General features: G+C 39.7%; 1 protein-coding gene across 2 annotated transcripts; it reads right to left on the bottom strand.

Annotated features, from left to right (window-relative positions):
• Nucleotides 1-800: 800 nt before the first annotated feature.
• Nucleotides 801-13,491, bottom strand: snx7 (sorting nexin 7). 2 transcript variants are annotated; one of them, XM_079447394.1, is made up of 10 exons: nt 13,236-13,488; nt 11,361-11,546; nt 11,164-11,274; nt 10,754-10,918; nt 9,751-9,949; nt 9,438-9,637; nt 9,057-9,143; nt 7,684-7,785; nt 4,669-4,821; nt 826-1,966 (listed from the first exon to the last, which is right to left on the bottom strand). In XM_079447394.1, the coding sequence occupies exons 1-10, from the start codon at nt 13,344-13,346 to the stop codon at nt 1,889-1,891; spliced, it is 1,392 nt and encodes a 463-aa protein (XP_079303520.1). In that variant the 5' UTR covers nt 13,347-13,488; the 3' UTR covers nt 826-1,888. The 2 variants fall into 2 exon arrangements, with proteins under 2 accessions (XP_079303521.1, XP_079303520.1); XM_079447395.1 differs by lacking the exon at nt 7,684-7,785 and having other exon boundaries at nt 801-1,966; nt 13,236-13,491.
• Between the last annotated feature and the right edge of the window lie 3,335 nt (nt 13,492-16,826).

Here is a 16,826-nt window from a genome sequence, read left to right on the forward strand (position 1 = left end):
TAAAATGATAATGGGTTCTAATATCTTTTGTCGTGTCACGCCGGTCGCGTCCGGTGTAGACACTGTGTGACACAAAAGTGTTTTGTTAAAAGTCTTTACGAAAGTATTCTTGTGTACTAAAATACATCAGATGGTCTCTCAAATACTGTTAGTTAGCATAACCGCAAACCTTTCTCCTCAAATTCTACAGGTCTGCCTCAATCGTTCTGCAGCATTTTTTTGTCTCAACTTCCATTTATTTCTGTTGTGTTCCTTGAAGGAATTTCAGGAGAAATATCAGAGGCAAATGTAATAGTTTCTAACAAAATCCATTTCCATTATGACCTAATGAACTTTAGGTATTTGCCCCTTGTGGAAATAATGTCTTTCCTCGACTGCTTCGAAAAAGCTTTGAGCTGGTAAATGCTGTAAAAGAGAGAAAATAATGACAGCTGAAAAGAAACGGTGGGCTTCCCTGTGGCTGTTTGATCCATCTGGTCACTGTGGTCAGCGGTCACTTCCCTACTCCATCTCACAATGAGGAAGATCCACAAAGCAGGGCAGATTCTTGCCAGCTAAACTTTCAAATGTTGGTTATGATTGTATGGCCGAACAAGCTGGAACTTTACTTCCAACTACATGGGGATTCTTGGATTTGGGAAAAAACATGGTTGGACTCAAAAACATTGTTCCTTCATTAAATATGTGTTATATGTGTAAGCTCATCACATAAGATGTGATGACGCAATTAGCTTTGCCACAAGACATGGACATGAAATGTGATGCAGTTCAAAAGCTGCCAATGATTTCAATTGTGTTTTAAATATATAGGAGTTAAGCAGTGATATGATTGCCGATTTGACATAATTCAGCTTTTTTTATTAATCAGATTCCCTCTAAACATTCATTTATAGCAATCATTTAAAAACAACATTATGGTAAAGTTGTTGTTTTTTGCATTTAATACACTTCAGGTGCGATAACCCACTTTGGGATCCATTGTGCAGCTGTTTGCTCCGTCTTCCTTGAGAGAGAATATAAAAACCACCACAAACAAATATTTGTATCCTTTCAATTACAATATTTTTTACAGTTATCCAACAAATACATCATTGAAAAAGTTAATTTAATAACGAACATTTCCCCACCGTGCAGTAAGTATTTAAAGTCAGTCTGCAATAGTATTGCAGACATTAGTGCACGGCATTAGAATCATACTATTAATATCGATTTGCTTGTTTCGTATTCATTGGCAATAATTCAATTCTATTGATGCTTAATTAATGCAAATGTAAAAAAATATCATCCTTTAACTCATAGCACCAGAATAGAAGAATGCAATGATAAATGCATCCATTCAGGGTGCATTTATATTTATTTATACACTAGGAAAGTTTTTGAGGTGAGTCAGCTCTGATAAAAGGTAAACAGATTTTGCATCGATCTGTAAAAGGGCAGGACATATCATTCTAAAAAAATCATATAGATTAAATCCTTAGTGAAAGCACGATATAAAGGTCAGATGAAGCAATAAAGCCTGGATGCGTGCATCCTCATTTTTCATGAATTGCATTATTCTTCTCATGCCCTGAAACCCAATCTCAAGATTTGAAGAAACAAAAATGAAAAATGTCTCAATATAAAACATTTGGCAATATTATTTTTAAAGCCATTATTAAAAGCATTAGAGGACAAAAGAGTGCTTTGGGGCAAACGTATTGATGAGAGAAAACTATATTTCTATTATAGATCTCTTTCTGGGTCTGCCAGTGAATGCTAGGAGAGGTTTGCAGAGTCCTGTGGTTCCTTTTTTGGTATTTGTTTGTCTCCAAATGGAAAGCATCCGTTTGTCTGCAAAAAAAAAGCTACTTTTGGTGGTCCTCCTTTCAGCTAAAAGCACCATGGGAGTTCAGGAAGAGTCCGACACTTGAGTTCCTTCAGCATCTGTTCTCTGAGACAGCAGGAATGACTCCCATACAGCCAAACACTGCAAGAGAAGACAAATATATTAAACATTGTTCTACCTATTGTTTAATAAACATGTTTAACACAGATTTTAAACAATAAGTAGTGCTACTCATTCACTGAAGTAAAATTAATTTCTTATATTCTTTCATCCATAAAATCTCTCTAACATATGTAACATATACAGGCGGTAAACACTTACACCATACAGGCATTCTGTGTTTTTATTTTATTCACAAGCTGTGGTCGCCCTTCAACCCGCGTGCCACTTAGGTGTCACTTCCTAAGCCTTTGATAAATGTCCCGACTGGGACTCATCAACTTCCGCCCAAGCCCCTAAACACCTCACCCACAACAGCCCCTCGGCCCAAACCACAAGCCACTTGCGAGTGTGTCATGGAAGATATCCTGAAGGCACGTCGGTTGTTACCGCCGGCTGTCAAAAGCAGTTTGTCAATGTGTTCCTTAAGCACAGAATTTGACATGACCTCAGTAAATGACTTTAGACAGGCCGCCTGTGTGGGGGTTTGCTGGTGGGCTTCTGAATCACGTTAGGACACAGCTGTATTTGTCTCCGGAGAGAATTCAGCCAAAAGTTTGGATATGTGTAACCCTCAATGAGAGAAAGATGAGATCTGGATTTACAGGACAGGGATTTGGTACGAAGGTCACGTTAGACTAGAGTTTTGGTTAGTTTTATTTAAAGATCCAGAAATTTGGCAGCATCTAGTGGTGAGGTTGCAAATTGCAAGCCACGGCTCAGTCAACCTCGCTTTCAAAGCACTATGGCGGCTGAAACAGGACAAAGATGTCATCAAATTGTCGCTTCTTTGCCGAAGACGATAACGTTTTTATGAAACATGCCCTGTAGAGTAGTATGTCCGTTTAGGGCCACTGTAGTAACAACATGGCGAATTCCATGTAAGGGGACCCACGGTGTATATACACCTCTCTAGACATAGTTATGTATATTATATTGCATTTCTGTCAATAGATCCTCCAAAAAATGACACGTCGGACCTTTCATATCATTTTTAAGAGGAAATTAGAGGGCATTTGAAGGGGAGGGGTTAATGGATGTTCTGCCCAAGCTGTAAAGACATCCATTCTAGATTTTGACAAAAATTAGCATTCACTGATGAATTCACCACAAAACTAGTAAAATGCACAAAGTAAAGAGGTTCAATTTTGATTTCTTGTGGACTTTAAGAAATGATGTAGGTTGATTCTTTTATCTTCAGCCGGTCAAATAAGAAGGAAAATGGTGCGGTTCCATTCAGAGGTGGAAAATGTATTTTCTAATCTCAGAGGGAGAATGACTTGTCTAAACAATTTCTCCATCTGCCGGAGGTAAATTACTTCAGCTGCAAGAACGGTACATTTGGAAGGAGGGAAAAAACCCAAAACCGTTTCAAAACTTCAAACACAATGTACCTTACCTTCGAAAATCTTTCGCATCCCTCAGAATAAATAACAAAAATGCTTTTTTTGGAAAACAATGCACACAGCTACATACTAACAGCTGCAATGATGTTACAATAGGCTTGTTCGACTCGATGCGCCGCCGCAAGATCCGACCAAAGTACGGCGAGAGTGAAACCATAAAAAGTTTGCCTTCCTTGTGGTACTTTGATGCTAGTGCAAATAACACGCATAAACACAGAAACGCATGAGACCAAGTGTGCAGATCAGACTGTGAAAAGCATTTCATTGTTTCAACTAGAATAGTTCAAATAGAGAGCAAAATGTGAAGCATTGCATCAACTTTTTGTTTAACTCTGGTTTCGTAAACAACGTTTTTGCAGTCTGTTTGAAAATCCTCTGAAGTCTCTGCTTTGGTCGAACTTAATCATTTTGTTACTGGTGCCTTGTCTTTGCCATCTTTTCAGCAACAGCCTTGTTGCTATGGCGTCTCCATGGTAATCCTCTGATGTTGCCATGTTACAGTACATGGCTGCTGTGTTGTCTGTACCAAATAGCACGCGAATGTTAAACATCCACCAACTTCAGCTTAGAGCGTTAGTATCTTTAAAATCTTTTGACTATTGACTCAGCAAACTGGCTGTGTTGATGCTGCCTAATGCTGTTTGTGAAAACTTTTTTTATTGATAATTTCACCCTCATCGTTCTAGACATTTATATAAAACTTGCATTTCAACATTTGAAACTAGCTGTACTAGTATCACGGGGAGAAAAATCTTAGGTCTGTTCATTGATTTTAAACAGTCATTTGGTTCGTCAGACGGAAAGCTTTTTTTGCTGAAATGTGACCAAAATAGAAAAAGGACCCGTAGAATCTGAATGTAATACTTTTTGAGACTTTTTAAGGCCCGCGCCCAAACTGTTATTGACTTGGAAGGCAATTACTTGTCAGCGGGAATAAAAATGAGATACTACCTCCCCCTGCTGGCACATATCCAGGGCAGCCATTTAAATGTGTGCAGGCAGATGGCCACATACATCTCTCTCAAATCTGTCAGCAGTTTGTCCAAGTCTTTAACAGGGACTATATTTTCCATCCTGGAGCTTTGAACGTTTGTCTCTCGCTTTTGAAATATTCTCAATTACATTTAAAGGAGGCATCTCGTGGAAGCCAGGATTGCTCTTTCTTTTTTAAAACAAAAGATCATAAAAGTCTCTCTGTACTTTTGAAATGAACTATTTTGCATCTTTCTGAGGTCGAAACCGTGAGCACAATAGCATATACGTTAGAAAATCTCTCACCTTCTCATAGCAGTTCACGTTCTTCTCTGCCGTGTCCATGAAGGCTGATCGTAGATCAGTCCTCATGACCTTCTTCCAGCGGGTCCAGTCGCTCTTTAATGCATTATTTGCCAACTCCAGCCTGTCCTCCATCTTGTTCAAGTCTTCCCTAATCTGAACACAGACGAACACACAAAGATATAATATCACCAGACGTCAACCTGAAAGAGGATGGGTTGCCGAGTTTCCCAGTAATCGATTAGTTGACTCGAGAGGTCGATTAGTTTATTATTATTTTAAAGAATGTGTTATAAGAGATGAATTTAGAGACGGATTATACTGTATGTTTGAGCATGTCAACAGCCTTAAGATTTATAAAACTGTTTGTTGATGGACAAAATGCTTCATTACATCCCAAAACATGCCCGAACAGAAACACAAACCAACCTAATTTTACAGGACTTGTAGTACAGGAATATGCAGTTTTGGATACATTGGTCCAACCCTAATCCTGACTTGTGACCCCAGAGAAGATAGGTTACAAAGCACTGACACGTTGAAATAGGATGGAAGCAAGACAATAACTCCTCCACCACTAGGTAGCTGAAATACATGCATTTTAGAGCGTAAAAGCTTCTTTACGCTTGTAACAATCTTCTGAACATGCCGCTATAAATTTGGTTCGCTCACATAAACTGGAAGTTAATATGTTTCTTGGCTCGCTGCAAGTTCTTTAAAAAATGTCCAAGTTGTTTAACAGAACGACGCGAAGCCTATCTGACAGCTATGAATCTATTTTCAAACCAGACCGCAGACAATAACTGTCAGATATCTATTTTATATTGCCTCTGTTCCGAAACCTAGTGGGTTTGCAGTCTACAGTTGTCTTCTGAAAATAGCAGACTAAATAAAATTATAAGCCATTGGTCGTATAATAATCATGTACAAAGGGTTACAAACGGCAAGGAAAGGTGACGCCTACAGACTCCGTGTCATTTTATCATTGAACTAAATCGATAATGAAAATAGAAAAATACATTTGCGAGGTGAACAAATACACAACCCAGAAACGCTCGCAACGAGGAAACACCATGTGCCCTCTTATGAATGCTATGGGTTGTTTTGAATCACGGTTGGGTCGAATATGAACATTATCTAGGATCATTTAAACCAATGGCTGGGTTTGTCCATTTTTTTATCCAACCACTGGTTAACAAGCAAGGATTTTGGCAGTCGAGTATTGCTTCCTAGACCATTAATCCATTGAAATTCAAAAGCTATTTAAAATCCACTTACATAACTATCAATTTTCCTTTGTATGTAGTTTTTCACAAAAGGCTTATATGAAAAGCGACTTACAAATGAGGACCATCACAGGCATTTTATCTGACAAAAGACAGAAACACTCGAGTACCACAAAGACATCAGGTAGAATAATACACAGCCCGTTTCGTGTTGATAATTTAGCATATTGCTGGGCAATGCAGTTCATGTTCATAGTATCTCATTTAAATTTTTTATTTTAAAGTCATTTTGTTTATGATTCTGGTACTGTGTTGTGTGAAACTATTCTCCTATATATATTATAACACTCGATGCCTTAAAATGCCGTCTACACAGGCAACAAACTAAGTATTGGGACAAATTCATTGTGCGGTTCGTCTGTATATAAGTTATATCCACCATCCTCGCTACCGTCCTGTCACTACACCATCTTCTAACTGGACCCAAAGAACTCTCTATTATACTCTGAGAAGTTTAGATGACACGTTTGAGAAAGAGATGAACAGTAAACACACCGATGTTAGTGGGCTGAGAGAGAGGGATATGTTTATTGACTGGTAAGCTAATGAAGGTCAAGGTGGTTGTTTGTTATATTTCCATCTCATTTCATTCTAGTATGTGTGTGTGGTGATGTGAGGCTTTCTTGTGAAACAGAAGTTGTGTTTGGTGAACAGAGACAGGGCTCTGGGGACACGAAGCATCGTTGAAGCTGTCTGGAGCCGCATCGCCCTACTGACAACAAGGCCAGATCATTAGTTACGCTGATCAGCACTCGCTGTTAATAAAACACACACGGACTAACAAACTAAATCTTATCGTCATTAGAAATGAATTTTGAGCGATGCGTGCAACTGGAGGACACACCACATACAGGAGCTTTAAAATGTTAAGACAGCAAAGCCACACTTCATTGTCATTGTCATTGGATAACAAGATATCAAAGTAAGGAGCATTTGGAAAACAAACGATATTAGATCTTCACACAGATCTAACTTACACATCTAAGCCAAATGCAATGGAACAAACTGCGCCTAACATTATTTTTTATCTTTAAGCATGACATATTCCTATTAAATATTACAGAGATATTCAAATCTCCTATTGAAAAGATTTGCAAAGTGCAAACTTTGTAAGTGCAACCTATTGCACAATATTCATAGCTTAACATCTATTTTTAGTATTTCACGTAAAGCTTTTCAGAAACGTGATGTTGACTGAAATAATGGCCTCGTCTATTAAGACTTTCTGGAGGAAATCACTTTTGGCATGAAAGATTTTCCAATGATCTTTACTGCCCTCTACTGGATGAAGAGCACATCACAGGCTTATAGAGAGTTGTCGGGATTTTTCAATTCCTGACTCTACGTATCATCAATATCAGGAGTAGTTATCAGTTAGTACAACTGATACAGATGATGAAGCATTTCAGGTTTACATAAAAGAGCACCACACGTCTGTTCTCTAAAAGAAAGGCTACGGCGCGAACACGGTCAGCAGACTGAGACATAAGACAGCTTATCCGCTCTAAGTAGCCACAGGATAACAGCGAGCATTGCAAGAAGCACCAGCAGAACAAACCACAGCACTCAAGCAAAAAAGCCAAATCCCGACCCAGGGCTGAGATAGAAAAACACGTAAAACAAAGTAATAGCAACAACACGCCCTCATATCTGGGCGTGGTGACCTCTAAAAACCAGTTCCCTGAAAACCATACAAGCCAGTCCAACCCCAAGCACTCACAGGAAATATTACCTCCATAATCTCCCCTTCAAGTTTTTGCTGTTTCTGCTGTTTGGCTTCCTCAGGGGACCGTCCCACCAAGTTGTCCCATGCTAAACTCAGCACCTTAGAATCCTTCAATGGACACATGAGCAATAGTGAGAATGAAGTGAAGTAGAGTTAGAAATTGAGCAGCGCTTCGGCCAAAATGCCGCAAATAATTAAGCACGATGGTCAAAAAACTACGGGCGTTGCAGTGATAGCTGCCCACTGCTCCGGGTGTACGTGTGTTCACGACTTGCTGTGCGCGTGCTCACTACTCTCTGGATGGGTTCAATGCAGAGGTCACATTTCGTGTATGGGTCATCATATTGTCGGGACTCACCAAACTTTAACTTTGCTACGAAGCAAAATATCATTGGACGGGCATGCGTTTCGGGTCTGTCGCATTCGCATGCGTATGTATTGAAGTCAATAGAGGGAATATTCAAGTGTGACTGCGGCATTACATTTTTTTTTCTTCAGTATGTGTGTTTATTGGGAATTGGCTAGGTATGAAACATTCCCTCAGCTCACGGTGCGATACGATTCACGATATTGACCGGTCGATATGATCTCCCCCCCCAAAGAGAGTTGAGATAAATGAGAAAATAACTATTTATTTTTTAAATATGAATATCTTTTATGTGCAATTTTAAAACAAATTCCAAATCAAATTAAATATGAATAATACACAGACGGGGCTTAAAGCTAGTCCTAGACTAAAATGAATTGTTAAGCTGTCTAAACTGAAACAGCTTGTAGTAACATATCTTAAAATATGTCACTGCCATTGTTTTGTCTCAATAGGCACACCAGGAATGTTTTTCCAATGGATTTTTATAAAAGGAACTTATATATACTAAGACTTTGTCTGTGCTTTCTCTAACTTCTTTTTTTCCATTTCAGATATTGGATTTTGAATAAACTATGAAAATCAGAAGAGGGCAACGCTCAGTAACAGTTCGTCATTAAATCGACAATACAGCCGAGGCACTGCTAAGCTTCTCTGGAAACCATCGGTACTTTGTCCAATAATGCCCTTTCCAAGTGTTCAATATGTGTGGCCGTGATACATGACAGTACAGATAATAAATAAACTGAAAGGACTTCAATTTGACAATATTAGCTCGGACCATATGGGTAATATTTAAACCGTCCTACTTGAAGTGCTTAAGAGGAGACCTACTGCAATCTTAAGATATGCATATAATCTCTCCAAATTCCTTTTACAGCCCACGAGGAATATCTAATGAAAGCAGATATGACAGCTAGAGCTCTGTTTTTATAAAAATAATCTCAGAGAGGTTTCAAAAGAGCAGCGAATGGATTACGTGGAGAATGGGAACAGTCAATAATAGACCTACCGATTCCCTGTCGGCATGCTTGGCGAGGAGGGCTTCGGTCTTCGCCTCGAACTCCGCCTGGATGTTGTCTCGCCTCCTGAGCACCGTCTAAAAAGCCATGATCGATACTCATGAAAATGTCAATCATTACCTTTTAATTAAATTGAAGGCTGGATGAAATATTTAATTATCTTTGAAAAACATCGATCTCCGTTTGGAGAGGTTTATGTCGCTAACAACAGCACAAATGCGACGAAAAGCAGCAGAGGACGCGTCAATTCAAATGTGATTTTTACACCTGGTAGACAAGCAGGTCAACTCAACCAAAGTACCTTTATATTATTTGGCCACAACAAATAAACAACCACTCAGATTTAAGCATGAGAAGGGAAGTTGGTCTACCTTGAGGGTCTCAGTACAGAGGACGTATTCATGAAGGGTCGGATTGAGGTTATCATTGAGCTCTTTGACCTGCTCCTCTGTCTCTTGGTAGCATCTCTCCAGACAGCTTGCCATGCCCCTCAGGGGCTCTGCCAGCTCCTCCTCAGAGTTTGACCACAGGGTGTACGTTGGCGCACATTCCTTCAGATCCTCCAAGTACTCTGTGACAGAGGCGGCAGATTTATGCCCGTTAGTTCCCATAATTCCACACTCATGCAAATACTTTCCATTCGCTATGAATCAGACTAGTAAATAAGGTGTGAACGAGTCCAACCTTTCTGCTCTCTGACGATTCTTTGTGTGACTTTATCGACTGAGCTGATCTTCTGTCCGAAGGCCTCTACGTACTCCTGCATGGCTGTGAATTCTTCCGGACGATTTCGGACCCCTCTGACGGTGGCAGCGAGGCCCCTCACAGATTCCCCCATTCTGCTGAGAAACCCTGGACCCAGTTTCTTATGAGACGTCAAGGCCTGGACGGAGGATCGGAGCAAGTCTTTGATATAGCTTTATGGACAAAAATAACGTTTTTCTACCGTGTTTTATTCAGCAAAATACTCAGAGTAGTCAGCCAGTAATGGCACCAACAGAGTAAAAAGGTGATAAATTGTCAACATACAAAGCTTTGGATATCCATAACAACACTATTATGACTGGCAGAAGGCATCTTTATAAAGTACTTATCTTAAAAGGTCACCCAGCTGAGAATAAACACAGGAACTGTCACATTATCTGTACTCAAATGCAGATTACATATAAAAACTGAGATTACATATAAAGAAAACACAGCAGGTCGGTGAATATCAGCGAGAGCTGTGTGTGTGTGTGTGTGTGTGTTTGGTTCATTCTTGAAATTCTCAGAAATATCCCAATATTAAAATACCATGTAGAATGGCACCACTTTTATATCACTATAAAATGATATCACTTTTAACAATTAAAAATAAAACTTTAATATGAATAACTAGTAAAAGAACATAAGCAATATATAGGTATGTGTGGGGTTAAAGGGATAGTTCACCCAAACCTGTTACTCAACCTCAAGTTGTTTCAAATCTGTATAAATGACTTTGTTTGGTTGAACGGAAAGAAAGAAATTTGAAAGAATGTTAGCAACTGGGATTTCTGGGGCACCCCAGAAATTCTCAAACTCTTAATTGTGAAATTTTTGGGTGAACTTCTCTTGAATATAGCAATTCTAACTTGACATTTACAGTGTCTGAAATAATGTTGAGTGGTCCACATAGACATATTGGTCACGTGTGTTTGTATCTTACCCCGACGTCTGCTGTGAGAAAGATCTTAAAATCCTCTGTGCTGGAGAAAATCGGATGATCTGCTATTCTGTTCAGAAACCTGTTCAGCGCTCTTCTCCTCTTCTCCAGGAAATCTTCATTAAACCTCTCCACCATTCCCTTCATCACAAACTTCTCTGGTAGTGGCTGACGGAACAAATAGAAAGTACATATTAGTTAAACAAATGTAGATAAAATCACTGTCTGTGTTAACATATATCCAATACTTACAGGTCAAATAATAGATTTGCATGGGGAGTTAACGCGAGTGCTGCTGTGTTAAAAATACAATCTTTCAATTTCGGCTTTTAAAACCTTTTGAAAAACACTGTCCCATAGACTTCTATTCGTTTCAACAGCATGTTTAACAAAAAGACAGACAATTCACCTACATGGACAATAAGCGTGGGATTAGCCTCTTCCAGACGTGTCTTTAGCCACAGGAAGTCCTGGTATCGCCTTCGCACCTCAAACTCACTCGAGTCAAACTCGCTCCGAGTGGTCTGATGTAAGAACGGTGGAAAAAAGGAAGAATGATTTATCGTTCACTAGCACAAATTTAGTAAACTTGTACTTAGATATGTTATACCTTAGTCACAACCCTGTAAGTTATGTACGTCTCTATAGCAGTCACATGACTCTCAGGGTTATCAACTAGGACAAAAATGTCTTTGGTGTCAATATCTTCCTCTTCTTCCTCAAACTTGTACTGGTTGATCATTGAACCAGGGGAGGTCGGCATGGAGGCGTTGAAAGAGCTTCCTTCTGTCGTCTCCTGCAAAAATACGTTATGTGGTTTTGGTAACATGAAAGAAACACATAGGCAACGTTTTGCAGATAAGCGAAAAACTTAAACAGCGCTTTTGGATGTGGGGGTGATGCATGTCCTGTTTTAAAGGTCCAGTGTATGAAATTAAGTGGCATCTAGCGGTGAGGTTGCGAAATGCAACCAATGGCTCACTCCTTTATACACCTCTGCACACATAGTTATGTATATTACATTTCTGTCAATACATCCTCCAAAAAATGACACGTGGGATTTTTTACGTTACAATGCTTCGTCCATCACTTCCTCTCTATCGCCCTCTCTGTTTGAAACATAATATAAGCCGACTTACTTGATGTTCTTGGACTTGAGCGAAATGTCAACATTTTCCCAATAATCAAACCCGCGTGATCAAACATAAAGCAAGAAAACACTTGCTCACAACTTATTTTTGATTTTCTTAAATCAATAAAAGTCGTGAATAGCGTGCAGCTTTCAATTGCAGAAACAAGCCAGTCGTAGCTTGTTTTATCCGCCGTTCCGGAGAAAACCGACAACCGGTTGAAAAAGTCTTGCAAATCTGTAAATAAGTGGCACAGAAATGTTCAGTTTTACAGTTTTCAGTGCCATTCATTCATTCATTGAGTTTTCACCCTGGACAATTTTGCAAAAAGTAACATTATAACACCGTGTTTAGTCTACAAATATGAGCAGCACCATTGTTCATCATTACTCTGTTACTTCATTCATTCCCTCAGATAAGGAACATCCCAGATATAATGATTCATGGATTTGATCATATTTCTTTCATTTTATTCTCATAAATTTGAATTGAGTTTGTGTGAATGGCGGATATTGTATTACACATATCTACGAACAATAGTACCACCATTGTTGTTTTCTTTGAAGCCCCTTGAAGTACAACATTACAGCCTGCATATGAATATAATGATCACCTCAGTGTAAGTGCATCCTTGCATCTTTCAACCTTACATGATTCTCTGTTAAAACAAAACTTCAAACCAACAGCCCCTGAACCTTTTAAAGCTGTTCGCAATCCTCTCCTAAACCTGTTTTGCGAGTGTTGTTTTGATCAAACATCTGATTTCCCTACTGATGGTCCGAACACCGACGCATGCAAATCCCCACAGCTGCGTCTGTTTCCCGTCTCAACAAACTGACCCACAGTCAGCAAAACCGACAGCCCTGCATACACTACAACCTAGATAAAAGGCAAAACACGTCACTCCCATTCATCACCATTCACTGTCACAAACTGCAACACCGCAATAGTTATAGAGAAGTTGACAGCGCAACATTTATTTGGCATCTTTAATTTATAATCCCCCTTTTACACAGACGTTTACTTTGGTAGGAAAAAACTGATCTCTGAAAAGTGTGGCGGTAAAAAGCGACCTTTGAAACCACAGAACAGATCACAGCCAGAGATGTTCACGTGATCAATGTTGAAAAGATTCTGTCACAGTTTTAGTGTTGTGTCTGTTTCACCGACACTCAAAAGCGCGTAACGTAACGTTACAAAGTTACCGACATTCAAGCAGAGGACGTGCTTAAAGTTTCCCCAACGTACAAAGTGTTACAAAGTTTCCGTTCGTGAGAACTTGACGCTCAGTTTGACTTCCCCATAATCTCCACAACTCTCGGTTGACATCAGCTTTTCCTAAATGTATGAATTACCTTACTGAAAACTTCCAAGTCATCGTCTTCGTCTAGATCTAACATGTGTCGGGCGATGTCTGTCGGGATTGATAAAGAAGACGCATTGTCGTCGAGAATCGTATCGCTCATCGTGGTGTAAATCGCTACTTTGTAACCAATTTCTGGACTTCATCTGTTTTTCCGCACAACTCTCTCAGACGCTCGACTGAGGCGGATGGGCTCCACTGCGCAGAATCGGAAACGAGGCGCAGGACTCTGCCCACGTTTGGTTTATGCTTTACTTTATGTTATGCGTTTATTATAAAGCGTTCTCGGTTTGTGAAATGAGAAAAGTACGCAGTGTATAATATATGTCCCGTGGGTTTCGTCAAGATCTAACTATGAGATTGAGCTCGTTTGGTCGTGACTAACCAAAAGTTGCTCCACAATAAACTTTCTTGTTTCTTACAGGACGTGCTGCGTTCATTGCGATAAAACAAAGTACCGGCGCCGTTAAATGCAAAGTTAATACTATAGTCACTTTAAAATTGAACTCGTGTTTGAGATTTTGTACTTTTTGCTTTGTTGTTAACGTGGGCCTGTCACACCCTTTCCGACCGGCAGATGCCACTGTTGCTCAATATAAACTTGAATAGGTCGTTACGTCTGTGCAGCGCTCGTAATTAAGACTTGACATGACAATGGCAATTACAAATCTATATATCTGTGCAAACAGTCACGTATTTAGCTATCTATGTGAAAACGTATTATGGGACAAAATCAGGCATCTATAATGACACGAGACTTTGTTCTTATTAGGAAATGTCTAATTAGGAATGTGCCAGTCAGACTATATTAAATGGCAGTAGCCTACTTATCACAAAAACACTCTCATCGTTAATATAAAATATATTCTGCAGAATTCCTCATTAGTCTGTTACTTCATTTATTCCATCAAATAAGGAACATCCCATTGGATATAATGATTCGTGGATTTGATCATATTTCTTTTAATCTCAATTTTATTGAATTGAGTGTGTTACATATGATTTGCCTGTATTTAGTGATTTGGCAAATGAAATGCGAAATAGGTCAGCCCCACCCATATTACATGACCTCACTTTCATTTAGCATCAATTGAATCTGATTTAAATTTGATGCTAGATCCATTTTTTCTTATTTTGATGTGTGATGATCAAAGAGTTTCATAAACGTGTCACAGTAGCCTACTGTATGATGTATGAGTTCATAGAAATGCAATATTTATTTAGCCACCGCGGCAGGAATGTTCAATGCAGACTATTAATTAAAATGTAGCTATTTTTAATATAAGTGATAAATAGCCTGTTACAAAGTCATTTATAAGTCAGAACATTGGGAAAGTTCGATGGCGTAAAGATCTCGGGTACGCCTGTGAGCAAATTACATAATATAAGTCATGCACCAATAGATCAGCACTGACCACACCCCTTTGGTCTTTTGCTTGTTTTATTTTAAAACATGCTACTACTGCGTTTTGCGTGACAGCCTATGAATGAAAGACATCCTGGCATCCCGCACTGATTGGTGGCACGGTCCCAATTCCATCCTGTACCAACCTCCATCATCGGCAGATAATAATTACATCAGCATTACCCCACAACAACGGCGTACATAGATCAGCTCCCTTTCAAATTACATTTCCTTCCTGTTTGGTCCATTAGCGATGTCGACCAGACCATGTTTAAAAAAATCCCTATTGCTGCTGTTTCTGAGTACATTTGCTGGACCGTGCCGCAGAGGATTCAGCCGGTTCTGTTAAAACACCATTGGATGTCCCCGAGACATAGAATAGGCTTGATTTGAAGGACACATGCTAATCTGCGGCGTGCCATAATAAACTGTATTTTGGCAGGAGGAGAAACCCTCACATAAAGCACACAAAACATCAAATAGAGAAGACTTCAGCCACCTGGAGCGAATGCAGAAGAAGACAATTAAAAATCAATTTACTGTCAAAAAAGCTTTGCTTTCTAATTAAATTCGCACACAGCCTCTCTCTCTCCCTCATCGCTTGCTGTTGCACAGTTGCAAAGCACACATTTATTTATTTATTACCCCCTTGACGGGCGCAATAGTTATTATCGTTTTTACGATATTCCCTCTTTTTTCCACATTGCGAATTCTGACGAGGACCATTATATCTTATTTCATATGGTTATAATCAGACTCCTAAATGCATTTTAAATGTGACTGCTGTTCAATACCTTCCAGGTGTCCAATCCAACAACTGCGCCGTTGATCACTCTCATTAGCAACTAGTACATGTCATTATAATGGTCATTGATTTTAAGATACTTCTTTTGGGGACCGAGCAGCTGGTTACTACTTTGTGTTTGAAGGTGTTTGGTGCTTCGTTCTAAAATCCCTCCGAAGGTTCAGGAGCTCTCTTATGCCGAGTTCACATTGCCCGATTTTCAAAGTCATTGCATCACTGTTCCTTCCGCACTGCATGACTATCCGGGGTAGCATTTAGTTTGCTGCAGTGCTCACATTGAACGACGGATCGGCGACGGGAGATACACACTGCATGGCTTTACAATAGGTCAGAATTGCAGACAACTGTCTTGTCCGCAAACAACGTTTCACAACCAAGCGCACGCGAGGAAGTGATACGTTCTTAAGCGACATTGGAAGCCATGATTGCTGATTTTGTGAACTCCTCCACCGAACCTCATTTTGCATTGTATCTTGCCTTCTCATTGGCTGTAGGTCATCGCCGATGTATTTTTCAGTCAGAACTCCTCTCACACAGCGGGATTTTGAGTCGCCAACAGGTGCATATATTTAGCGTGCCAAATACTTCATGGGTGTCTGTGACGCATCGCCGCGTGATCGTCACTCGTGTAAACGAACACCGATTTCCCTCCGATTTCGAAATTTTTTAAAACCTGTCGGCGACTGTAAATCGGAGCCGAAATCATGCAGTGTGAACTCGGCATTAGATGTGGCTGTAACTAGATTTCTTAATTAGTGAACCTAACCTCTCCTCCGCTCATCTGTTCAGTGAATAGGTAGAGAAGAGACCAGATTGTAGATTCATCTGCGTGATTTCAAGCAGGTAGATGGTCAAGGTGTCATGGTTTGACTGGTCGGCGTGGCCCAAAAGGCATCCCTATTGATGAGCATTGATAAGTAGCTGTGGTTTCTGATGCAATATATAATACTCATATTGCCATTATATTGTAGTATTGTATTTTTGCCAGTGTACAATTTTGGATGGTGTTTAAAGGTCTGATGTGTAATAGCCACAAACACCAATTGAAGTGAATGGGAACGCCAACTTGGGAACTCAAGCAGATATTAGGACGAGGCGATAGATGGGAGTCCATTTCACAACAAAACCACACTGTGATATCTCAGTGCTTAAGAGCACAGAATCTACAGATATGTGCCTTCTGAGATTTTTTATATTTTTTATTGACCACAATTCTCTTCGAGTCAACAGGTGGACGCTATAAAAACTCCAGTGTACACGGCCCTTTTTAATAAACAGAAATGCACTCTCTCCTTTCAGCTCACTTCTCATTCCCGACTTTGTTTGGGAGTGACCGCACACATGCAGAGCTCTTAAACACCTGCACAACTCCA

The sequence above is a fragment of the Barbatula barbatula genome, assembly GCF_947034865.1.
Source record: "Barbatula barbatula genome assembly, chromosome: 23".
Lineage (NCBI taxonomy): Eukaryota > Metazoa > Chordata > Actinopteri > Cypriniformes > Nemacheilidae > Barbatula > Barbatula barbatula.

Bases quoted from the DNA above. Each gene is read 5' to 3' on its own strand.
- snx7 (XM_079447394.1), bottom strand. From the start codon at position 13,346: ATGAGCGATACGATTCTCGACGACAATGCGTCTTCTTTATCAATCCCG. The intron at 10,919-11,163 runs GTAGGTGAATTG...TTGTTCCGTCAG, and splicing joins ATCCCACGCTTATTGTCCAT to CCACTACCAGAGAAGTTTGT. The intron at 4,822-7,683 runs GTAATATTTCCT...GTCTGTGTTCAG, and splicing joins TTGAAGGGGAGATTATGGAG to ATTAGGGAAGACTTGAACAA.